Raw genomic sequence first — 23,789 nt, 5'->3', positions numbered from 1 at the left:
AAATCCCTGTTTTGAGACACTGAGTTCGTGGACAGCCACCGCAGGAAAGGAACATGGCCCGCTGTCCCATCAGCTCTGAACTGGTTTTTACCCCATTCTGCAGTGGGGAGTGGTAGCAGTCTCAGCTGGGGGCAGGAGGGATGCTGACCCTGCTCTCCATACGGGCACCAGGCCCCCCCCACCCCCCGGGGAAACGCAAACCACTTTCAGGTGGGCAGGACTGAACCCTGAGGCCCCAGCCCCCGACAAGACAGGACACGCAAGGCTGTCATTCATTATGGCTTTATTTCTGATCGTCCGGCCGCGTCCCACAAGCATCCTGACTCCAACTGGTCAGCGATCCTGACCATGCGCCCTGGGGAGGAAGGACGTTCACGCGGCAACCACAGCTCGTCCACGGCTCACACACTCACATGTGGGGAAGGATAGGATGGGCCAGGCGGGGCCGGGCCCATACCCGCCCCAGAGGTGGCGGGGCACTCGGTAAACAGTCTTTGGGGGAGATGGGCCACCGGGCAGGGAGAGGGTGGGATGAGACAGAGGACCTGCAGCCTCCACGCCTGCCCCTCCCAGGCCTGACAGGACGGTCCAGCGGAGCCAGGAGCCCCCAGGAGCCCGTTCCCTCCAGTGAGCATCGGGAGGCTTTGGGAGCGAGCCAGTCCCCAGCCCCTCCAGGCCCCTCAGAACTGGAAGGCAGGCAAGCCCTCCATGGTGGCCAGGAGGCCCCTGGAGTCCCCTCTCCTGGACCCTGGCCCCCCAGCACTCAACACTTAACTGACTGTATTGCTAATGAATCTGGGTCTCCCTGAGGTCAGTCCCAGCCCTGCCCCCTCCACCCCTTCCGAGCAGCTCAGGCCCCACCAGGCACCTGGTTTGTGGGGCTCAGGCCCAGACCCACCCCCTCATGGTCGCAGGAAGAGCTGCTCCCATGGTCACGTCTCCTCCTGGGATGGGGGGGTGCCCACTCCCCCCGAAAGCATCCTCCTCCTTGCATATGAGGAAACCAAGGTCCAGGGAAAGGGGCAGAGGGGCCTCCCCCCACCCCGGGAGCTCCGCAGGGGGACAGGCTGAGCGCGGAGCCCCAAGAGTCCGGGGCAGGGGCAGGAGGGGCAGAGGCAGCGCGAAGCAGGGTGAGCAGCGCAAGGGCCCCTGGGGAGGCTGCCAGGTGTTCAAGGCGCCAGCCGCCCAAGGGGGCTCAGGGGAGTCGTGTCCCAGGGCCAGCTGGGTGAGGGCACAAGGCTGCGAGGGGGCGGCCAGAACCTGGGGACCCAGAGGCAGTGCCACCCTCTCCAGACGGGAGGGAAGGGAGTACCCGGGTCGACGGAGGGGGTGGGGACAGCCTCGAGGTCAGACGCAGAGCCAGCACGGGGGTGGCCTGGCCCTGACCCTGTTGGCCTGTGACCACCAGGTCCACGGTCAGCATCATGGGCGGGGGTGAGGCCGAGGCTGAGCTGGGCACAGTTCCTCTTTCCTGGCGTGGCTTACGCGCCCCGAGGGCCACGGGGCCGACTCCAGGGCGGGGGCTCATCCACACGTCTGTCCCCGAGTCCGCGGCCAGGCCCCAGACCAGACAGACCTCCACCAGCGCTCCTCCGAGGGAGCTCAAAGGATAAACAAGAGAAAGAAGCCCCCAAATCCTCAAGAGCAACACAGAACAGCTCTGTAATTCAGGGTTACAGCCGCCGAGGCCGCGGGGCAAGGACCTGCCCTCCTGCCGGCGCCCAGCAGCCGCGTCACTGCGTCTTGGCCTTCAGCAGTCTCTGAACTGTTTTGTACAGGAGGTCGAAGTGCTGGGGGCAGCGGGAGGGCTCCAGTGAGGTCAGGCGACCCCGCCAACAGGAAGGCCCTCGGGCCGCCCAAGGGGTCTCCTGAAAGGCCTCGCATTCCCCAGTCCCCTGCTCACCTGGACCGCCGTGTAGGCCATCCCGAGGTAGGCGCCGATGCAGACGGCCAGAAGCAGGTCGAAAATGGCCGGCTTGACCCTGGGGAGGGGAGGGGGCGGCGGGGTGGGTCAGCGGGCTGCTCCCCAGCTGTCCCGAGGACCCAGTCCCCTGGACAGTGACCCAGGGCGCTCACCTGTAGGCGTTCATCACCTGCTTCAGCTGGTCATAGAAGACAAACTCAGGGTCCCTGGTGAGAGAGCGCTTTCTCAGCAGGCTCACCCTGATAGCAGGGCCACCGGAGGTCCCACCAGCCTAGGAACGTGGCGGGGGAAGGGGGCACCCCAGGTGTGTGCCTGCACAAGGCTGCCACTGTCCCTCCTGGGGAAGGACCGTGCTTTATTCTCAACTAATGTCTTTCCTGTTGCTTTCTGGGGTATACTCTCTAAAACAAAGTGTGGTTACTGTGGAAATTATCTGGTCTGGGAAGTCTTTCTATAGAGGGAGAACGACCACAGCCTAGGAATTGGAGGCCCCCAGCTCCACAGCCGTGGGTCCACTCTGAGCCTCAGTTTCTTCTTCTATTCAAGAGCTTGCTCTCCCTGGAGCACCAGGAGTTGGGAGGAAGGTGGAGAGCCAGCGAGGGGCACCAAGCTTTCCGGGGGGGTGTCTCCTGCCTATGGATCCCCCAGACACCCCTCCCCAGTCCTTGTTCAGTCCAACCAGGGAGCATGGGAGCCCTGAACAGAAAGAAGACAAAACTCAGGAGGCCTGCAGTGGGGAAGAGCATCCCGAGGGCAGGAGGGGACCTGGGGTATGAGTCACCCGAGGCCCAGAACACAAAAGGTCCACGAAGAGTAGCTGGGAGTATAGGGCTGCCACATAAAACACAGGGCTTCAGTTCTACGAGGACTGCAGATACAGAAGAAATGGGCTTTCAGTGTAAGTATGTCCCAGACACTGCGTGGGCTATACTTACACTGAGACAATTGTGGTTCACCTGGAACTCGTTTAACGGGGCACCTGCACTTCTCACTTATCGTTTTATTTTTCGTCCAGTGTTTCTGTCTGCTCCATCTGGCCCTGGGGGAAGGCCCCAGAAGAGCCCACCCGCTGGCTGGCGGGGCGGCGCCCGGCCTCACCGCTTGTCGGCCTTGACGTGGTGCGGCCTGACCTCCTTCAGGTAGTGGCCGAGGTGGTGCTGCAACGTGCTGAGGAACGTGCCGTCCTTGCCCACCAGCTGGGCGGCCCGCGGCTGGGCGGTCAGCCAGTCCATCACCGAGTCCAGCTGCTCCCGCTGGATCTGCTGCGGGGAAGCGACCGTGGTCACGGGACCCTGCCCCACCCCACCGGCCCCCCGCCTGCCCGCCTGCCCACCCGCACGTTACCATCTGCTCCGTGAAGACTGGCATGTCCGGGGGCGTCCCCTGCAGAGAGAGGAGAGCATGGGGCTGAGTCCAGAGCGGCCGGGCGGGTGGGGGGCCTGCAGGCGGGGGCTCACCTTCTCTGTCAGGTTGTAGATGACACGGGTCAGGGCCTCGGCGATCAGCCTCGTGTTTCGGGTCAGAGTTTTGGAGTCAACCCGGGACCTTCGAGGGCAAGTTTTAAAAACACATGTATCAGGAATTGGCATTGTTCATAATCGCCAAAAACCAAGAGCGAGCATATACCTGATAACGATAAAGACAAGCAGGGTGACGGCCCTCCCAGCAGACGGGCGCCCCCCACACTGCAGGCTCCTCTCTGGGACGGGCCCGCCCCCGACGGGGCTGCCCTGCACCCAGGGCGCGCGGGCCGAGCCTGCGCCCCGTGGACGCGCGTCTGCCTCAGTGACTGGCGGCCCCGGGCCTATCTCCTCCTCTGGACCTTGGGGGAGGTCAGGACACCCACACCTCCACGGGCTGCTGAGGGTGGAGTTGCTGTAACGCCCTGTAGTGGGGGCAACAGTGTCCCCCAAATTCACGCCCACCCGGAACCTGGGAATGGGACCCGATTTGGAAGTAGGATCTCCGCAGACGTTATTAGCTAAGATGTGATTGCACTGGAGTAGGGGGGCCTGAAGTCCCACGGCTGGTGTCCCTGTAAGGAGGGGAATTTGGTCACAGGCACAAGGGAGAGGCCACGTGACCACGGAGGCGGGGACGGTGGCACGGCCACAAGCCCAGGGACACCAAGGGCTGCCAGCAACACAGGACTGTAGAAGAGGAGCCTCAGAGGCAACACATCCCGACCTGAGTGAGCGTGGGCGTGGGGTGCGGGGCTGCCCCGGGAGGTACCCTGCCTCCCCCGCCCCAAGTCTTCCCTCCACCGAGCCACACCCTTCTCCTGGCTCGTGCCCCAGTTCTAGCGCCACCTCCTCCAGGAAGCCTGCTGGATGCCCCAGGACCAGTGGATGCCCCGGCCCATGCCTGCTCCGATGGCGGTGCTCACCGCACGTCCATGATGCTGCTGCGCTGGCCGTCACGGTGGCTCTCCAGATGGGACAGGGTGAAGGCAGGCAGCCGGCGGATGGCGAAGCGTTCATGCTCCCAGGCCAGGATGTCCTCCGCCAGGTTGATCTTCTTGTGCACCATGGAGAACCGCACCTCAGGGAACTGGTGGGCGGCCACCTGCAAGGGGCACTGTCAGGCTCTGCCCGGTGCCCGCGGGCTGTGCCCCAACCCCGCCTGTCTCTGTGGCGGTGGTCCCTCGCGTCTGGTGGGTCCCAAGTCCCTCCCCGAACCTCCTGCTTCTGGAACCCAGGGAGAAGCCCACCTGCCCCCCTCCCCGGAAAACCCACCTGAGGCTCACCCGAGGCCCCAGGGTGCACAAAGCTCCCATGTCCCAGCCTTGCCTCCAGCGGGGCACCTACCGTCTCGAGCTCCCGCAGGAAGGAGTGCTGTAGCGTCCCCTCCCTGGGCGGCTTGGACACATGCAGGTGCAGGCTGTCCCCCCGGCCCAGGGTGTCCAGGCAGAGGACAAAGGCCACGTTGTCCTGGAGCAGGCTGGAATCTGAGTGCAGTGAGGGCTGGTGGGTGGAGGTGGGGGGAGTACCGGCAGCCCAGACCCCACCCTGGCCACTGGGGCCGCTCACCTGTGTGGTCCAGATTGTCTTCTAACCAGCGCTTGGTGCCCTGGTAGTTGAACTTTCCTCCTCCAGACGCAAAGAACAGGAGGTTGTACCTAGCGGGAAGCAGTGGGGCGCCAGCGTTGACACGTGGGAGTCCAGGTCCCCGACAAGGAGGAAGTGGTTCCCCCCCAAGTATGAAATCCAACCAGCCTTCAGGGCTGGGCCTCCCTATCCTGGCACTGCTGACATCGGGGCGTCCTGGGTGCTGTGGGGTATGCAGCAGCATCCCTGGCCCCCACCCAATGGATGCCAGGAGTCCCCGAGTCATGATGATCACAATGTCCTCAGACATGGCCCAGTGTCCCCAGGGGGCTCCAGGTGAGAAGTACAGCTCTGTTGCCCCTCTGGCGAGAAGCATTGCTTCAGGGGCCTCTCTGAACTCTCGAAACCAGGAGAGACTGGGTGGACCAACCAGGAAATAAAAAGTGACAGGTGATTCAGCACCCTGTCCCTCGAGAAGGACTGAAGCCAGGGGTGTCGTGAAGGACCATGTCCCCGTGCCACCCCCCCCAGCCCCATCCATCCCGCCGTGGCCACGGCGATCCTTATAGAAGAGGGAGACACCTGGAGGAAGAGAAGGCCACGTAAAGCTGGGACCGAGGAATCCATCACTGCTGGAACCCGGCAGCAGCAGGAAGGACCCTCCCCTGGAGTTTCAGGAGGAGGCGCGGTCCTGCTGACACCCTGATCTCAACCTCCCCTCCCTGCCCAGGACGTAAGCACTCCTGCTGCTCAGGGCACCTGCATGCGTGGAGCCAGGCCCGGCAGCTCAGGGAGACTCGCTCGTCACTGGGCCCCTGCCGTCCCAGGGCAGCGTGGCATAAGGACGAGCGCCCACACCGGTGACCAGCTGTGCCCGGGGCCGCAACGGGGAGACGCCAGCCTGAGCGACCGGCTCGCAGGTATTTCTGCTTCTTGCCGTTGGAGTGTCCCCGGCTCTTCCAGGAGCGAGGGCAGCCCAACCTCCTGGGGAGGATTCCCAGGGGTGCACCCGGGAGGAGCTGGGCCCCACGACCTGACGCTGTGATTCCAGGGTCGGAACCGCCCTGCCCCCATCACTTACGCGGCGTGGGTGCGCTTGTAGGTATAGAGCCTGGAGAAGAGACGGGTGAGCTCCAGCAGCACAGAGATGCCACTTCCATTGGAGTCCGCGCCGTGCGACAGCCACTGCGGGTGTGCAGAGAGGAGGCCGAGGTCACCCCACGTCCACATGTGGCGCCTCGCACCCCCCCAACCCCCCTCCGCATCTCGCCCCCGGTCCACATCTCCAGCGCAGCTGGGCTCACCCGCCCTGCGCGGCCCAAACCTGAGACCGACGGCCCCTGGGTGCCGCCCGGCCCCCACGCACGTGGGAAGCCCCGTGCGCAGCCTCCGTCCAGCCTGGGCATCTGCCCTGGGAGCTCCCTCCAGCTGGACCTCCGGCCTTCTGCCCCCCCGCGCTGTGAACACCACCACCACCACCGCCCCCGCCCCGGCCCGGCGTCTGAGTCCTGCGCTCTAAGGCGACATTCCCCACGGGGAACGACTGGTTCTTGGAGAGAAAAAAACTGGGTTGTTTGCATGGCTTGGGACCCTCCCACAGTCACAGTGCACCAACTGACACACGACGCTGTTCAAGTTCACAGGGAGGGGCCCACAGGGTGCTCAGTGAGGGAAGCCAGACACAGAAGGACACACAGGCTGTGACCCCACTGAGGGAAAACGTCCAGGACAGGCCGATCCACAGACACCGAGAGTGGGTTCCTGGCTGTCAGGGGCTGGGGGAGGGGTGGGGTGACTTCATAGGGACGGGGCTTCTTTTGGGGGGATGGAACACTCTGGAAGCAGAAAGCGGTGATGTCTACACAAATTTTGTGAATTCACTAAAAATCTCTGAATTGCGTGCTTTAAAAGGATGGATTTTATGTTATGGGAATCACATCTCAAAAATTTAAGAAAATTTCACAAGAAAGGGAAAACGAGGACACAGGTGTCTAAAAAGGCTCCGTGGGGGTGGATGATGAAAAGGGTGAGACAGTGGCTGTGAGCCGACTGTCCAGGGCCGGCCTCTGGGCCCCAGCGTCCTCAAGGACAGCCTTGGCCTCCCAGGGGAGGCGGCCCGCAAGGCGCGGTCAGGGGCGCACGCCCGGCTGCAGGCCCTCCCAGCACCCACTGTCCGGTTCAGCCGGCTGTTGATTCTCCAGCAGGAACCTCCCACCCCAAAGTGCCGGGGGCTCTGAGGGCACAGCCCCGGGTGGCCTGCAGCCTGGAGGGACGCTGGCCAGGCCAGCCCTCAGGGGTGCCGGGAACCGGACTTCGGGGGCCCCCTGTCCCAACACTGCCTGTGCAGACATGGGGTCCGCACGGGCACCTGCTCTCCTCTTGGGTCTGGGGTCTCAGCCATGCCGGGCCGAGGTGCCTGCATGACCGGCCCCCAGTGAGAAGCCCGGGCTGGGTCTCGTGGGCCTCCCCGGGGAGCGCCCCTCCCTCTGCTGTCACGTCTCGTTTGGGGGAGTGAAGCTTCACGATGACACCAGCCCCGCAGGGTGTTCACGGGGCCCTGAGGGCACGGACGTACCGGGGCCACCCCGAAGGCGTCGTAGTGGGCCACGATGACGATGGTGGGCAGGTCCTCTCCGCCCAGCCCGGTCAGCCGCCCCTGCAGAGGCACAGGCATGAAGGGGCAGCCGGCCCGAGGCCGTGGCCGCCCCCCACCCGGCGGCAGTGTTCTCGGCTTTGCCGGCTACACTGTGGACACGGGGGTGGGCGGGTGGCCGCGGGAAACCAGGCCCACCCTTCAAAGGCCGAGTCCTGCTGATGGCAGGCATGGCAAGGTCCTGACAGCGCAGGAAGAGCTCGGGGGGTCGGGATCCGGCACCCTGGCCGGTCCTCCTGCGTAAACCAGCCCCCGGTCAAGTCCAGCAGGGAACAGTCGGGAAAGTCATCCTGTCAGGAGCAGGGCCCACGGGGCCGAGCCGGGGGCAGCATGTGCTGAGGCCCCACGCCCCTTACTCTCTGGACAGAGGGCAGCTCTGCAAGGCCTCAGCTGCGGCCTCCTTGTGGGGGGAAGGGAACAAAACCGCCAGAGGCTTTTTTTTGGGGGGGGGGGGCGGGTGCAGCGAGACAACCCCATGGGCGGCCCGTGGAGCTGACCCTGGTGGGGAGAGGCGAGGGGGAGGACTTGGACCTTGCTCTGGCCTGGATGCCTGCATACACTCACCCTCCCGGTGGGAGATTAGGCTTTAATTGCTGCCCAAAGCTCTGCTCTCCGCCTGCTCGGCCGAGCTCCCGCGATGTTACTGTTAGGGGAAGGGCCGGCCACTCGGGGTGGGGGCTCTCGGTGGGGCAGGGGTTGGGGGAGGAGGCAAGGCAGGGTGTATGGCTGGAGGCCCATCTCTCCATAGGGCGGGCGGGCGGCCACCTGACCCGATTTCCCGGTCAGAGGCTCCCTCTAGTGGGGACGGGCAGTGAGGCACGCCGGGCACCCACCTCCACGCTGGTGATGAGCCAGTCGCTCACGGCCTTGCTCTGGACCCCGCTAGTGACCATCTGGAAGCCGTTGGCGGTGGCGGTGTGCAGCAGCACTGAGGACAGGGGCGGGGAGGGTTGGCCTGAGCCGGGGGGGCTTCCCGGACCAGAGCCGGCATGCTCACCACCCCAGCACCCCAGACTCCAGGGGTTCAGTCTGAGCAAAAGCAGAATTGACCACACAGACTAGAACACAACGTGGTAACTGGACACGGGAAAGAAGCTGGGTGTCCAGTATAAGAGCCGGTGAAACAGTCACCCGGACACCACTGAGGCCGGTGAGGAGTGCGTACGCGCCCTCGCCCTGCAGGACCGTTCCTAAATCACAATGGCGCGTGCACGACCTCTGACCCAGCTTCCCAAGGATCACTTCAGCAGTGACCCCAAAACAGGAGTTTCCCATCACATGGCTCAGGACCCTCCAGCCCAGCCCCGAAAGCGAAGATGGCGTGAGAACTCAAAGTTTCATAAGAAGGAAAGTTCCGTTCTGTCCTGAGCCTAGGTGAGGTGGTGCCCACCTCGCTCCACGTAAGCCAGTGGTCCACTGCGCCTGCCACTTTTTCACCTGGGGCAGCGACTGCCCTAAAACGCCCATGAGCTCACCCTGTCTCAAGCCCTTCCGTTCTTTACACATTTAAAAATACAACAGTGGGAATTCCCTGGCGGTCCAGTGGGTAGGACTCCGCGCTTTCACTGCCAAGGGCCCGGGGTTCAATCCCTGGTCGGGGAAGTAAGATCCTGCAAGCCGTGCGGTGCGGCCGAAAAACAACGACGACAATGACACAAACCACAATTGTGATGGCCATGGGAGGTGTCATCACTGGGGGAGCTGGGAGGGTGCCTCTCAGGAACCGGAGTATGTCCGCAACTTCTTATAAACCCTAGCGTTATTCCAAAACAAACAAGCTACGCCTAAGAAAGTGTTGTGATCCTGATCTATGATCTTATATTCTGTTTTTTCCACAACCAATGTAAAATAAGCACTTTCTCACACCCGATGCCGTTTCTTAACGGCTTCATAATATTCCACCAGGCAGCTGACTCCTCCTCCTCCCCTCCGCTCTAACTAGAAATTAAGATCTTTCCAAAAACTCACTCTTGTGCTGCCACAATGGAGAAGGCCACTGTCCAGACTTTAATCCAGACGAGGGTTTGGCAAACCTTCGCTGTAAACTGCTAGAGTCGAAATTTTCAGCTCTGTGGGCCAGTCTGTCACAGCCACTGAACTCTGCTACTGTAGTGTGAAAGCCCATAAGCCGTGTGAAACACTGGCTGTGTGCCGATAAAACTTTATTTGCACAAACAGGTGGCCGAGGGCCACAGTCTGCCACCCCCCAGTCTAGCATCCACGCAGCTAATAATCTGGCCAGGAGGAATGACCCTTCCTTTACAGCTTAAACACTGTTTCCCCAAGGAGCTGGGTGAGTCCACTGGGTGACTCCGCTGTGTGGACAAACCTGCCTGCCTTGCCCACTCCCACCAGCTTCCTTTTCCTACACCAGCGATTGGATCCCTTTGGCTCAACTCTTTGACCACTTTTGCTAGCTCACTCTCCCCCATGGCCCCCGGACCGGTCAAACAGCAGAGCTCCCGACTGCCAAGCTCACCGCAGCATCCCCCAGCCCGGGAGAGGGGGTCCTGGAAACTGCACAGCGGGGCTCCTCTCCGCACATCCCCACCCCGAGCTCACCTTCAGCGGCTGAGGCAGAGCCCTGGGAGGTGGACGCAGCCTGCGTCTGCTCGTAGATGGACAGCAGGGCGTCGTCCTCCACAGCGAAGTACACGGGCACGATGGTCTCCATGGCCAGCATCTCGGGCTCGATCTCCATGAATTGCTGCGGGAGAGACAAATGTTCAGGCGGCTTCTGGCAGGGGGGCCCGGGGCTGCCCCTGGAGGGCGGGCACCGGGGACTGGACTGGATGGAGCCGGAGCCGGTGGGGCGGGGCGGGCCTCACCCGGATGACGTCCTGCGGCACCGCAGCCATGGCCCGTGGCAGGATGATGACCACGGCACCGGCCGACTGGCGTAGGGCGCGCTGGTAGCGCTCGTACGAGAAGTCCAGCAGCCGCATGAGCACACAGCGCCGGCTCAGCACGTCCGCGTCGATGGTGCGCGCCTCCGTGTTAAGCACCGCGTTCCGCGTGCCTGCAGGGAGTGGTCCCTCAGCTGGCCGCCCACCCACCGGAGCCGCACCCACCCCAACCCTCGGCTCGCGGGGCCTTCCGAGAACTCAACAAAAACGAAGACCCTTCTCCTTGGACCAACCCCCCTACCCCTACATTCCTAAACCAGGGCTGGACCCACTGCTCTGGCACCCTCCCCCCGCCACTGCACCTCGGCCACAGTCATCCCTCATAAAGTGACGTGGTCCCTGCCCACCCAGCCGCCCCGCGAAGATGTGCGGGCTGCCTGCCAGGCTGGCTGCTGTGCCCCACCCCCGCCCCATGTCCCTGCGGCAGCTCAGGGGCGGATGCCCCCACCCCAGCCCACAGAGGCAGCCAGTAACCCCCCCAAGCCACCCACCCGGAAGGCAGGACCGTCAGCAGGAGCCCCGGGATTGGAACCCAGTCGGTCCTGCTCCCCCAGCCCTCCTCCCCTAGGTTCCCCGTGGCTCCCGGGACGCAGGGCCCCACAGGTGCCTCACGCCCTGCCCAGGGTGTCAGGAGACCCCCAGCACAGAGCCCAGCACCCACTCCAGGGTCTAGTCCCCAGCAAAGGGAGCCCCCAGGCTACAGGACTGCCCCCCACAGTTGCCAATGACCTGAGGAAAACCCAAACCCTGCCCTGGCTGACCTGATCAGTGGCCCCCGTCCCACCCTCCCCAGACCAGGGTCCCCTCCCCTCACAGCTCTAACACGGCCTTGTCCATGTCCCCGGGGCCCTTGCTATCTACTCCCCTAACTAGCTTGGGGGTTCCAGGGGTAGGGACCTCGTTCACCCCAGCGCAAACCCAGCATCGCCTGGCGACTCCCAGCCCAGCAGGCTCAGGACATGGAACGAACCAACGCCCGGTCTCCCCGAAGCCCCTCAGGAAGGGAAACACCAGGGTTTGTCCATCTTCTTCCAGTCAGGGCTGCACTGTTCCCCCTGGGCCGTCCTGGGTACTGTGGGGTGTAGAGCAGCCTCCCTGGCCCCGCCCCCTCGATGCCAGGAGCCCCCTAGTCAGGGTAACCACAGATGATGCCAGACGTGGCCTGGTGTGCCCTGCAGGCAGGACCACCCGTGTTTCTCTCATCTGGGAGCTCAAGAAAGAGCCAGAGAATCAGGGAGGGAGGGAGAGGCTGCTTCCGGCTTGGACCCCTCCCCGCTCACAAGCTTTTCCAGGCAGCTGCCCCCTCCCCGCCTGAGCAGAAGTAGGCTACAGCCAGGACTGCAGGGCGCTTTCCTAAGGGCAGCAGGTCCCCTCAGACACAGAGCACTGCTGTCCTGAGAGCTCTACTGGAGAAAGGCGGCGGGAAGCTGCGTGGACATTTCAGCGGAACGAGGAGGGGGCGCCAGCACCCACAGGTGCACGGCATGCAGCGGCGGGCCCTCGGGGCCATCCCTGGACTGATGGGAAAGGGGGCTCAGGCAGGCCCCCAGCTGCCAGGGCCACCAGCACCCAGGTGACACGGGCACACAGCGAGCCCAGGCTGACCCAGCGTGCACAAAACAAGCAAACAAACCCTACTGCACACGGGGGCCAGACACGGCCCTTAGGGCCTCCAGCTGGAGACCCACACAGTGAGCGTCAAAATCATAACGCAGAGAAACAGGTCTGCTTCCCCCAGGGAGCCAGAGCGTGCTGCCTGGAGGTCAAGCCTGCCGGGCAAGGCGACACCTGTGCCCAGACGGACTCAGGCTCAGGGCCGGGAGCGAGGTCCCCACCTCTGCTTCCCAAGAATGTGCCGTCCGGAGAAGCGTGGCTTCCTACAGCTCATCCTGAGGGCTGGTCCGCGGGAGGGGCCCAGCAGAACACAGAAAGGACAGCGCCCCAGGTGGGAAAGGGCAGGGCTGTCTCAGGGGCGGGGTCTGTGACCAAGGAGCCAAGCTGGGCTGTACGCCCCAGGCTGGGGGCTGTGTGCCTCTCCCCACCCCACCCTCCCGGGGCCTTTCCTCTGCTTTAGGGCAACGTGGAGCCTGGGAGGGCCTGGCGGGGGAGAGTGGCAAAAACCTTCAGGGGCCCCTGAAGCTCTGGGAATGCCGGACAGGCCCCTCCCCCATGTCCCACGTGTCCAGCCGCAGCCTCCCAGGAGCCCGCAGCCTCCCAGAGTCGGCTCGGATGTCACCTGTCACCTCGGGGTGGGGACACAGAGGACCGCCTGTGGAGCCTACAGAGACCGGCTTCCCAGGGGATGGGAAGGAGGGGGTGAGAGCGGAATCAAGTGGACGCCAGCCCCCTAAGTGCCCCCAGAGGCTGAGCGCCCCAAGAGCAGAGACCGTCTTTGCTGGCATGAGGCTGAAGCCAGCGCAGCCTCGGTCACCCCTGCGTCTGGGCAGCCGCTGGACACCTGGACGGAAGTCGTTGGTTCCCACAATGGGACCACACCTGGACAGAGGTCACAGACTTCTCTACCGAGGGCCCAGGGCCAGTCCTCTCTCCTTGCGGGTTGCACTGGTCCTTTGTAGCGCGAAGCCACCGACCAGCAAGGGGCGGAGAGCCCGTCCCCGTGCCCGGTGTGGGTGCCCACATCCCCACCTCCCAGGGCTGTTTCTGAGGGGACCAAGTGGGATGGGCGCGAGCGGCCCAGCCCAGAAAGGCCAGAGTCCATTCGCGGGGCGGGGTGGGGGTCACACCCCAGCTCAAAGAGCACACGTCTCCCCTTCCCGGCACCCTGCCCGCCTGTTTCTCAACAGGAGCGAACAGGAAGTTGGGAAAGGAGGCCCAGAGCAAGGGTTACACCAGGAGGCAGGAGCCAAGGGCGTGCGTGATGCTGGGGACGCTGCAATCAGCAGTGACCCAGCAGACCAGCCCTCAGAGGCTCCGCAACCGGGGAGGAGCCGGAACTCCCTCTGCACCACCGGGCCTTCCCGAACTATCCCGCCAGTATCTCCCCAGGCAGCGGTGGGGACCTCACATCCCTGCCAATGGGGGACGCTGCCTGGTGTGATCTGGGTGGAGGTGTAGACGTGCGAGCTGAGACGGGTGGGCACCCTGCCAGGCCCCTCCGCTCACCCCCGAGCCCACTCGGCATCCGGGTTTCTCACCATGAGCAACAAAGATGGGGGCCGGAAAGGAGGACATGTGGGGTGGGGGGAGACACCGGGTCAGAAAAAAGAACGGGAAGGAATCCAGGAACAGGGGAAAGAACTCAGGTAAAGGAAGGGAAGAGGGAAGGAGAGCAGGGAGAAAGGAGAGAAGGTTCCCGAGGACCTGTGAGGAGAATGATGCAGTCAGGGAGCGGGTCTGCGCACCTGTCTGGGACGGGGAGAGGGGGCCACAACTGCAAGCAGGCCAGCGCTGAGCAGGCGGTGGGGGAATCCCGGGCATCCAGGCTGCTGGATTACAGCTGCCCAAGGGTCCCGGAGTGGAGCTGGGTGTGCTGGGAGAGCTCCCGGCAAGGCTCCGAGTGCAGTGCGAGAGGGGACAGCGGAGTGACTGGGTGCGGGAAGGACTGCCGGGTTGATCTGGAGAGTTCTAGGATCCTGGACTGCAGGATCCGCTAGACCAGAACGGCAGCCGCTAGTCACACGTGGCTATTCAAGCTTATTACAATGAACCACCAAAAGGTGCTGAAGATCCCCTTCTTCCGCTGCATGAGCCACATCTCAAAAGACCACCTGCGACAGCACCGACTGAAACCCTCTCCCCAGGGGGATGTCAACAACGCATACAAACTGCCCACTCGTTAGGGGCTCCTGGCCTTCCTCCCCACCGGTCGAGAGCCTGGGGTCTAGAGACATCACTGTAACCCCAAGTTCTCCCCCTCAGCACTGCTGACAATCTGGCCCAGGTCATTCTCTGGGAGAGGCCGTCCCAGGCGCTGTGGGGTGTGGGGCAGCACCCCTGGCCCTACCCCCTCGATGCCAGGAGCTCCCCAGTCATGACAACCCGATGGCATCACTCAGCGACCCCTGGGTTGACAACCACTGCACTGAACAGAAACGACATAACTCTGGGGTGATGAGGAATCTGAGGGGAATCTCCCAACACTGGGGCTCCCCAGGGGCCTGGCAGTGGCAGGGGATCCAGGGGGCTCAGGCTAGGCCTGATGTCCCAACAAGAGACGCTAATCCAAGAGAACCAGAGCTCAGACATGAGGGGACCAGGGGGACTGGGGAGGGCGGGCCTTGACTTGTGGGGGCCTAAGGCACCGGGCTGGAAGAGAAACCAGAGGCTGGAAGAGAAACCAGAGGCCAGAAGGTTCTGGAACACCAGATACAGCAAGGCTGGGGAAAGAGAGGGAAATTCAGAATGACTTGGGCACTGGGGTCAGAACTTTGACAGATGAGGGAGCAGGGCCGGGGAACAGGAGCTGGGCAGGATCCAGCCGCGGGGACCTGAAATCCTGGAAAGAAGGAGCCAGGGTGGGCCGGTGTTGTTCCAGGAAGCTGAGGGGTGGGTATGCACCTAAGGGGGGAGCAAGAAATAGGGTGCAAGGCATTCCAGGAGCCCAAAAGGAGGGGACTGAAAGATTATCTAAGGAATTCTGAGGAACCTGGCTCATGAGTTGGGACCAGGGAGCAGAGCCTGGGGAGAGATGGGCCTTGACACGGAGCCAGGTTGGGGTCAGTGATCAGAGCTTCTTAAGCCCTAAAGGAGGTCAGAATGCAGACACTGGACAAAACACACCGGGGTGCCAGGAGCTGTGCAAGGGTGGCCAGCTCGGCCTGGCAGAACCGCGCTGAGAGGCTCCACTCCAAGTGAAGAAGACCCAAGGTTGGGGCTCTGTTCCAGCTGGGAATCAGAGAGAGAGGACCCAGGAGAAAAGGAGCAGGGACAGCTTGGCCTGAAGGTGGGAGGAAGCTCTGCGTTCTGGAGCATGTAGCCCTTGTCGGGGACGGGGCCGGGGTGCTGTGGCAGCCAGCGCAGCGGGTCCCTGGGGCAGAGAGAGCTGGGGGCCTAGCGTCGGTCCAGGTATCCAGGCTCGGACTTGCCTGGGATCTGGGTAAGTGTCTGGCGGCCCAAGTGAGGTCTGCGGGCTGGACTCCTGCTGGACAGGTGGGACAGGCAGGTCCTGGGGCCCGGGGAGCAGAGACCGAACCGAGGGAGGGGGCATCCTGGCCGGCATAGGCCGGAGCCCCGGAGACGGGAGAGGCTGAGCGGAAGGTCTGTTGCGGGGAGGCAAAAGTGGGGGAGGTCAGGAGCCCATGGGGAAAGCCCGGCCCCGGGGGGAGGCCAGGGGCCCGGGTCCACGCACCGTAGGGCTGTCCCTGCAGGTCGTACTGCTGCATGCGGTACACGGTGAACTCGTGCGCCGCGTCAGCGGCGGGCAGCGGCGGCGCCACGAGCAGCAGCACGGCGGGCAGGAAGACGATGAAGCCAAGCGGCAGGCAGGACGCCTTCAGCATGTTCTCCAGCACCTCTCCTGCTTCCTCCAGCATCCTGGCCGGCGGCGGGGCCGCGCGGGGCGGCGGCGGGGACGGGACGGCGGCAGCGGCGGCTCACGCGAACTCACCTAGGCATGAGTAGGTGCCGGGGTCCTGCGGGCGCCGCGCCGGGCAGCCCGCGCCCGCTCCGGGGTCCTGCGGGCACCGCCGAGGGCCGCCCGCCCGCCGCGCTGCCTGCTGGGAGTTGTAGTCCGACCGGCGCGCGCTGAGCCACCTGGGAGTTGTAGGCCTATTCCGTTACTCCCCGAGAAAAGCAGCTGTGGTGGACCGTTTGACTAAGGTTTCACATAAACCCCAAGTCAGAAAATACGGAGACTTAAAAATATATATATAATCGGCGGAACTTACTGAGGCCCTGTCTTTGCTGTGATAGAAGGTGGAGGGGGGAAGGGGGTTGTGCAGGACGTGACCTTGCGACCCGGAGGAAAGTTGGGAATAAGGAAGAGAGGGGCCGGCCTGATGCGCTAGGTCTCCTGGGAATTGTAGTCTCATTGAACAAGCACAAGGGGTCATGGGAGCTGAAGTCTTCCTGGCAGAAGTTCGGAAAAAAAATCACTTAAAACTCCCAAGAAATATAGATGTTAACACCATGAGGGCAAAGACTTGTGTCTGCTTTGTGCACTGATGTATTCCTCAGAGCTTAACACAAGGCCTGGCACACAGTGGGTGGTTTATGTAATTTTTGGATAAAAGAATGAAAGAAGTATCAAGAAATCATGACAGAAGGTTCCTAAAGGGATGTCGCAATGGATTATGGGACTTGTAGTCTGCAGCTTGGTGTTGTGCGGGGTTGGTGATATATTTATACTTAGGCGTATTTATATTTGGGACATACTCAGTAAAAAAAATAATATTCGTTCATCAGAAATTCAAATTTTACTGGGTGCCTTAAATTTGTATTTTCTAATCTGGCCCCCCTGAGAACCCAATTCTCTCTGGGCCAGTGGCCTTAAGGGGCATCAGTAACTCACACCCCCTTGCACAGATGGGAAGACTGAGGCCAGAAGGTGCAGAGCACATGGCCCTAGCCCACAGGTTCTGATACCGTTGCCTAGGGAAGTGGGACTCCCTTCGGTCCCAAGTGAAAGGTGGCAGTTGTGTTGATTAACAGCATGAGTTCAAGTCCCAGCTCCTCCACTTCCCAGCTGTGTGACCTTGGGCAAGTCGCTTCACCTCTCTGAGCCGCCATTTCCTCAGCTGCCAAATATGATGATAAATAATCAAACACTCTTTCCCAGCTCCCCAGGGGTGTGTGAGGATTCAATAAGATAATCCACGTGAATGCACTTAGAAAGGATGAGGCATACGTGAAGCGCTCAATAAGTGTTGGTATTATGAGAACGCACCAAGCTCGTGCAGCCTCAGAGCTGCCGCATCCACTGTTCCTGCAAAACACTCGCGGGCCCCCTCCCACTTTCTGCATGGCTAGTTCCTTACTGAAATGATGTTGGACATTTCTCAGTTTGACGTTTGCCACCCCCAGCAAATTGTGACCTTTCCGCGGGCAGGTACCAGGTTGTTTATAGCTGCAACCCCATTGCCCAGAATAGAGCCTGACACACAGTTGTTGAGTGAATGAATGAATGAGTCATGAAAACACCAACACACCAGCCCCTCCCTTCCAGCTGTGTCCCTTGCTTCCAGCCATCCCCAGGCAGGTCCTAGGCATGAGGAGTCAGGAGTGGCTTGGCAGGGCAGGGAAAAGACTGAGAAATTCTGGCCCACATGGTCTTCATCAGCAAATGTTTATTACCTGCTTCTCCATCTACCCCCACTCTTCCAGGCCAGGCTATGAACAAGCAAGACATGCACACTCACCTAGAGATAAAGCAAGAAAGGGGCCTAAACTTGGCTCAGATAACGAGGCTTGGACTTTAGGGCTGCCCATTCCGCCTCCTCTCCTGAGCCTTTTTTTTCTGTCTGTAAAATGGGGAGGTTCAACTAATCCTGCTTTGTGGAGATGAAACCTTGGGGCAGCCCGAAGAATGAAATGGAACATTCATTCTGAGTTTTCCAAAGGAGAGAAGGAACTGGTATTCATTCCTTCATTCATTCATTTATTCATTCATTCATCAAAGAGGCAGTAACAGACAGGGATCCAGAAGTCACCTGTGGGGACTTCCCTGGTGGTCCAGGGGTTAATACTCCACGCTTCCACTGCAGGGGGCGTGGGTTTGATCCCTGGTCAGGGAACTAAGATCCCAGAAAACAAAAAAAAAAGTCACCTGTCTGGGTTTGAATCCCAGCTCTGCCTCTTCCCAGTTGTGTGACCTTGTGTAAGCTACCTAACCTCTCTGGATCTTAGTTTCTCCATCTATAAAATGGAGTTATGATGGTACCTGCCTCCTGGAGATTTTCCAAGGATTAAATGAGTTAGTACAAAGGTGACTAGGATAACGTTGAGTGATATATAAGGCATTTTAAAATGTTGTCAGGGGGTTTCCCTGGTGGTGCAGTGGTTGAGAGTCCGCCTGCTGATGCAGGGGACACAGGTTCGTGCCCCGATCTGGGAAGATCCCACATGCCGCGGAGTGGCTGGGCCCGTGAGCCATGGCCACTGAGCCTGCACGTCCAGAGCCTGTGCTCCACAGCGGGAGAGGCCACAACGGTTAGTGGCCCGCGTACTGCAAAAAAAAAAAAAAAAAAAAATGTTGCCAAACGCAAGTTCCTGTGCCCAATGCACAGTGAGGACAAACAAACCAGAAGTTGGAGTTTGGAGCAGAGAAAGGTTTATTGCAGGGCCATGCAAGGAGACCAGTGTCTCATGCCCCATAAACCCCGACTCCCCAGAGGGTTTCAGCAAAGCACTTTTAAAGGCAAGTGAGAGAGAGACGTGGTTAGTTGCTGCAAACTTCTTGGTTTTGGAATCCTTTGTTCTTGCAGCTGTGCAGGTCAGGTCAGGTCAGGATGTTCCTGTAAACCTCCAACAAAACAAATGTTATTCCCTATTCTGAAACATTTTACCTCTATGTGAAGGGACTCTTAAACGTCAGAGCCTTGAGAATAGGCTCACCTGCATATTTCAGGCTATAGGCAACATTCTTGTACAAAAGGTACAAAGCCACCATGACTAAGCACAGGCAACAGGGCAGAAAGGTTAAAGTAAAAGGAACAGGTCTAAAAAGGAGTCAGGGGCTTCCTCGGTGGTGCAGTGGTTGAGAGGCCACCTGCCGATGCAGGGGACACGGGTTCGTGCCCCGGTCTGGGAAGATCCCACATGCCGCGGAGCGGCTGGGCCCGTGAGCCATGGCCACTGAGCCTGCGCATCCGGAGCCTGTGCTCCACAGCGGGAGAGGCCACAACAGTGAGAGGCCCACGTACCGAAAAAAAAAAAAAAAAAAGAGTCAGATTTGTTCTTCCCTATTACAAAATCAGACACGTAAGTTTGAGGGCCTTTATATTCCTTGTCTTAACAACATCCCAGGAGGGCAGGGGATATCAATATCCTCATTTTACAGATGAGGAAACTGAAGCCCATGGTGAGCGGCAGAGCTGGGGAACGGTGATGCGTTACAGACACCTGAGCCACCTAAGAGCAGAAGTCAGGATTCATGGGAACAGTTTCATCGTAGTCAGGGAGGAAGGTGGGGGTGGAGAGTAAGGAGGGGAAGAAGTTTCCCAGGCTCATTGTGAGGCATGATGCTAGGACTAGTTCTCCCAACACTCTAGGTCATGGAGCACCTGCTATCTGCTGGGTCCTATGCTGGGTGCCAGGGACATAGCTGTGGCCCAAACACTGTCACTACCTCCACTCTCATGGAGCTCCAAGTCCAGGGGAGAAGGTGGATGAGTAACCAGGCGCGATCGGATCTATGATGGAGTTGCACAGGCAGGTGTGGGAGCCCGGAAGAGGGCTGAGGAGGAGAAATCAGGGAGACTTCCTGGAGGAGGTGATGCTAAAGCTGAGACCTGAAGGATGGGCAGGGCACGTGCCAGGCAGGCCACTCTACTGGGGACAACAAAGGCAGGTGCAAAGACCCCAGATGGGAGGGAGCAGCAAAGAGTGCAGCTCAGTCAAAGCAAAGTGTGACACCCCACAGGGCAGAGGGGGCCACAGGGCCAGCTCACACAGGCCCAGGACACAGGCTGAGAGCTTCAAGGAGGCCCAGGCTCCACTCACACCAAATTCCACCGAGACCTCACCCTGCCTGCCACTGTCCTGAATAAACACACGTGGACCAGGAATCAGGAAAATGTAAGAAGTATCCCAGCTTATACATGCTTGGAACGTTTTCCAGTCCTGTCCAACAGAATTTTCTGTGATGATGGACATGCTCTGTGTCTACACTGTCCAAAACAGTAGCCACAAGTCCCATGTCCCATCAAGCACTTGAAGTGTGGCTAGTGTGACCAAGTGTTATGGGCTGAATTGTGTCTCCAAAATTCACGTCTTGAAATCCTAACCCCCAGGACCTCAGAATAGGACCTTATTAGGAAATAGGATGGTTATAGGTGTAATTAGTTAAGCTGAGTCACACTGGAATAGGGTGGCCCTAATCCAATAGGACTGGTGTCCTTATAAAAAGGGAAAATTTGCACACAGATGTGCACACAGGGAGAACCCATGTGAAAATGGAGTCTACAAACCAAGGGATGCCAAAGATTGCCAGCAAACCCCCAGAATCTAGGAGAGAGGGCTCAGAACGAACCAAACCTGTTGGCACCTTGATCTCAGACTTCCAGCCTCCAGAACCATGAGAGGATACATTTCTTTTCTCTTTTCTTTTTTTTGACCGCAACGCTCAGCATGCAGGATCTTAGTTCCCCGACCAGGGATCCAACTTGTACCCCCTGCAGTGGAAGCGTGGAGTCTTAACCACTGGACCACCAGGGAAGTCATGAAAGAATGCATTCCCGTTGTTTAAGCCCCTCGGTCTGTGATACTTTGATACGGCAGCTCCAAGAAATGCACCAAGAAACTGAATTTTAAAAATTCATTTTAATTAATTTTACGTACCCACATGTGGCTAATGGCTGCTTTATTGAAACAGCGCAGTAAACAGTTTCCCATCGCCGCATCCCCCATCCTGCAGGGGAGAAATGGAGGCTCAGAACGGAGCTATCCCATCCAGAGTGGCAGACGGGATGCTGACCCAAGAACTTGGCAAGACGGAGGCAGAAGGACCTGCGGACACTTTCTTGGCTAGGAAGATGGAAAGAGAGCACTTTCTACCAGCCAAAGGTGGCTACATCCGGAGGGTGGACCCCTGCGGCGCTGTCCCATACCATTGCCGCAAGTCCTGTGAACTGTCTAAATGCAAAGGAATTCCAAGTTCAGTCTTCAGTCGCACAGGCCACTTATCGAGGGCTCAGTAGCCACATGAGGGTCCCACACTGGCAGCACAGATGTAGAACATTTCCACCGTCGCTGAATGTTTTGTCAACACACTGATGCCACGCGCCATGGCAAAAACACTGAGCCAGTACCGACCGCCTCCTGCGGTGGGTTCCGTCTGCTATAGGCCCATTTCACAGATGGGGAAGGAAGAGGCAGGTAGTGCTAAAGGGAGAAGTGGTGAGATTTCCCCGAGGTCAGGAGGGCCAGTCGGCTCCCCCTCTGCTGGTCTCCAGACTGAGTTCCAAGAGATGCAGAGGCCAGAGGTGGGGGAAGGAGGCCGCCCAGGACCCAAGATGAGAGATAGGGCAGGGAAAGGGGAAGTGAACAGGAAGGGGCGGGTGTCGTGGCCCTCCCTGTGCTGCAGGCACAGCTCCAGCAGACCCACAGCCCTCATCCCATCACCCTGATGCCACATGTGAATAAGGGGCTGCAGCATCTCATCCCATCATTGAACTCTCGCGTTGCCGGGGCATAGACACCCCCCTACCCAGCCTAACCCTGGCAGCCTGGGAGCCCCACTGAGGCCCACTGTGGGGCTGGGATTTCCTCAGAATCTCACAGGAGGGGGACTGCGTACACAGCAAACGCATTCATCCCTATTCCAGCGCGCTCTCTGTTCCTCCTGTTGCCTCCTGCCCCACGGAGACCGTGGGAAATCCACTCGGCGTCAGCAGCCTCAGGAGGCTTCGGGGAGGACTGCAGGGCCCTGGGACGCATGCCCCCGGCCGCCCTCTTCCTTCCTCTGCATCCAGCCTGCCTGCTGCTGCATCCCTGCGCGCCCGGGCGTGCACCTGGCAGCTGAACCACTGCCCTAACCGTGGGCTCAGATGCTCCGTACGCTGGAGATACTGGACAGGGGCTCCCGCATCCGGAAGCTGTGCGAGCGGGAGCCCCGAAAGCTGTCCCTCGGCCTCAGCGAGCTGTCGGTGGTGGAGGCGACGGACTGGGCCTCGGCAGCCCGGGCCAGGCAGTCCCCAGGCCCTCGCAGTCCCAACCGGAGACACGCACAGCAGAGGAAGCCCAGCACGGCCCGGCACACCTCCCGGCTGCGGAAGGAGTAGATGACCGGGTTGACCGCGGAGTTGAGCACAGCCAGCGCCAGGATCCAGTCCATGCCCCGCAGGTACTCCTGAGCCCAGACGTTGGAGCCAAAGATGTCGGCCAGCAGCAGGCCGAAGAGCGGGCCCCAGCACACCACGAAAGCCACCAGGATCATAAGCACCGTCTTGAGCAGCCGCTGAGCCTTGCGGCGGGCCGGGGTGCATGGGGCCTTCTGCCCGTTGGAGCGCACCACTCGGAAGATGGCCCCGTAGAGCACCATGATGGTGGCCAGGATGCAGGCGAAGACCACCACGCAGAAGAGGATGTAGCCCTTGGAGTAGAGCGGGAGCAGGCTGGAGCAGCGCTGGAAGGCGCAGACGCAGTTCCATCCCAGCAGAGGCAGCAGGCCCAGCAGGGCTGCCAGCAGCCAGCAGAGTCCGATGAAGCTGCACACGCGGCCCCTCTTGGTGGCCCCGTTCTCAGCCACCGGCCGCACCATGGTGGCGAAGCGCTCGCCCGCCGTGAAGAGCAAGCTGAAGGTGGAGGCGGCCAGCGCCATGAAGAGCAGGCCCTCGCGCAGGAACCACTGGGCCGGCGCCAGGCGGAAGGTGCGCGACCCGGACAGCAGCACGTTGGCCAGGTACGCGGCGCCCGTGAGCAGGTCGCTGAGCGTGATATTCACCAGGCAGTAATAGACCCAGCGGCGGGAGCGCATGCGGCTGGCGATGGCCACCAGCACCAGCAGGTTCTCCAGCACCACCAGGCAGCTCACGGCCACGAAGAGCCCGCGCAGCACCCCCAGGCCGCCCTCCTCGGGCCCGCCCCGCCCCGCCAGCCGGCCAGAGTGGTTGTAATGCAAGACGATGAGCCGGCTGTGCCCGATGGCCGCCAGCAGCTGGCAGGACTCGGGGGCCTCGGTCGGGGCCCCCGTGGCGTTCATTGCGGTCCCCGGGGGCAGACTGAGGCCCGGGGTGGTTCGCCCCAGGCAGGGTGGAGCCGCTTGCCTTGCCCGGTCTTGGTTTCCTGTTATTTGAAATTTCCTGTTATGTTCAAGGTACCCCCAGGGTGAGGGTGAGGGTGAGGCCGGGACGGGGAGGGGCATCCCAACGGTCGCTTCCCACCCGGACTCCCGGAGGGCGCTGCGGCTGCTGCCTGCTGCGAGCCCGCGGTCCCTCATTGCGGGTGGGGTCCCAGAGCGGGGGAAACCTGTTCCCCTGTGACACCCGGGCTGGATGACTTCCCCGCCCCCATGAGCTACTCCCTGCAGAACCCGCTGTTCCGTCACCGGCTCCCCAACTGCTCCAAACCCGCCTGGCACACAGTAGGTGCTTAATAAGTGTGCGTCAAGCGGCCGCACACACAGGAGCACCACCAGCTTCCTC

The 23,789-nt window shown here is 61.1% G+C and overlaps 2 protein-coding genes across 3 annotated transcripts; both read right to left on the bottom strand.

Annotated features, from left to right (window-relative positions):
- Positions 1-283: 283 nt before the first annotated feature.
- NCLN (nicalin) lies at positions 284-16,106 on the bottom strand. Of its 2 annotated transcripts, none has more exons than XM_082652473.1 (15): positions 15,839-16,106; positions 10,453-10,643; positions 10,187-10,331; positions 8,458-8,552; positions 7,547-7,627; positions 6,053-6,156; positions 4,954-5,042; positions 4,732-4,871; positions 4,311-4,489; positions 3,382-3,469; positions 3,269-3,307; positions 3,023-3,186; positions 2,077-2,130; positions 1,904-1,982; positions 284-1,790 (listed from the first exon to the last, which is right to left on the bottom strand). In XM_082652473.1, exons 1-15 carry the CDS (start codon positions 16,020-16,022, stop codon positions 1,734-1,736), a joined length of 1,689 nt encoding a protein of 562 aa, XP_082508599.1. In that variant the 5' UTR covers positions 16,023-16,106; the 3' UTR covers positions 284-1,733. The 2 variants fall into 2 exon arrangements, with proteins under 2 accessions (XP_082508599.1, XP_082508600.1); XM_082652474.1 differs by having other exon boundaries at positions 3,023-3,183.
- Positions 16,107-22,189: 6,083 nt separating this feature from the next.
- Positions 22,190-23,584, bottom strand: S1PR4 (sphingosine-1-phosphate receptor 4; the record flags this gene model as incomplete). Its single annotated transcript, XM_082651094.1, has 1 exon — positions 22,190-23,584. One exon carries the CDS (start codon positions 23,582-23,584, stop codon positions 22,190-22,192), a length of 1,395 nt encoding a protein of 464 aa, XP_082507220.1.
- Between the last annotated feature and the right edge of the window lie 205 nt (positions 23,585-23,789).

This window comes from Grampus griseus, assembly GCF_964374135.1.
Source record: "Grampus griseus genome assembly, chromosome: 3".
NCBI classification, from domain to species: Eukaryota; Metazoa; Chordata; class Mammalia; order Artiodactyla; family Delphinidae; genus Grampus; species Grampus griseus.
Note: the sequence above shows the minus strand (reverse complement) of the source record. Positions and strands in the feature narration are given on the sequence as shown.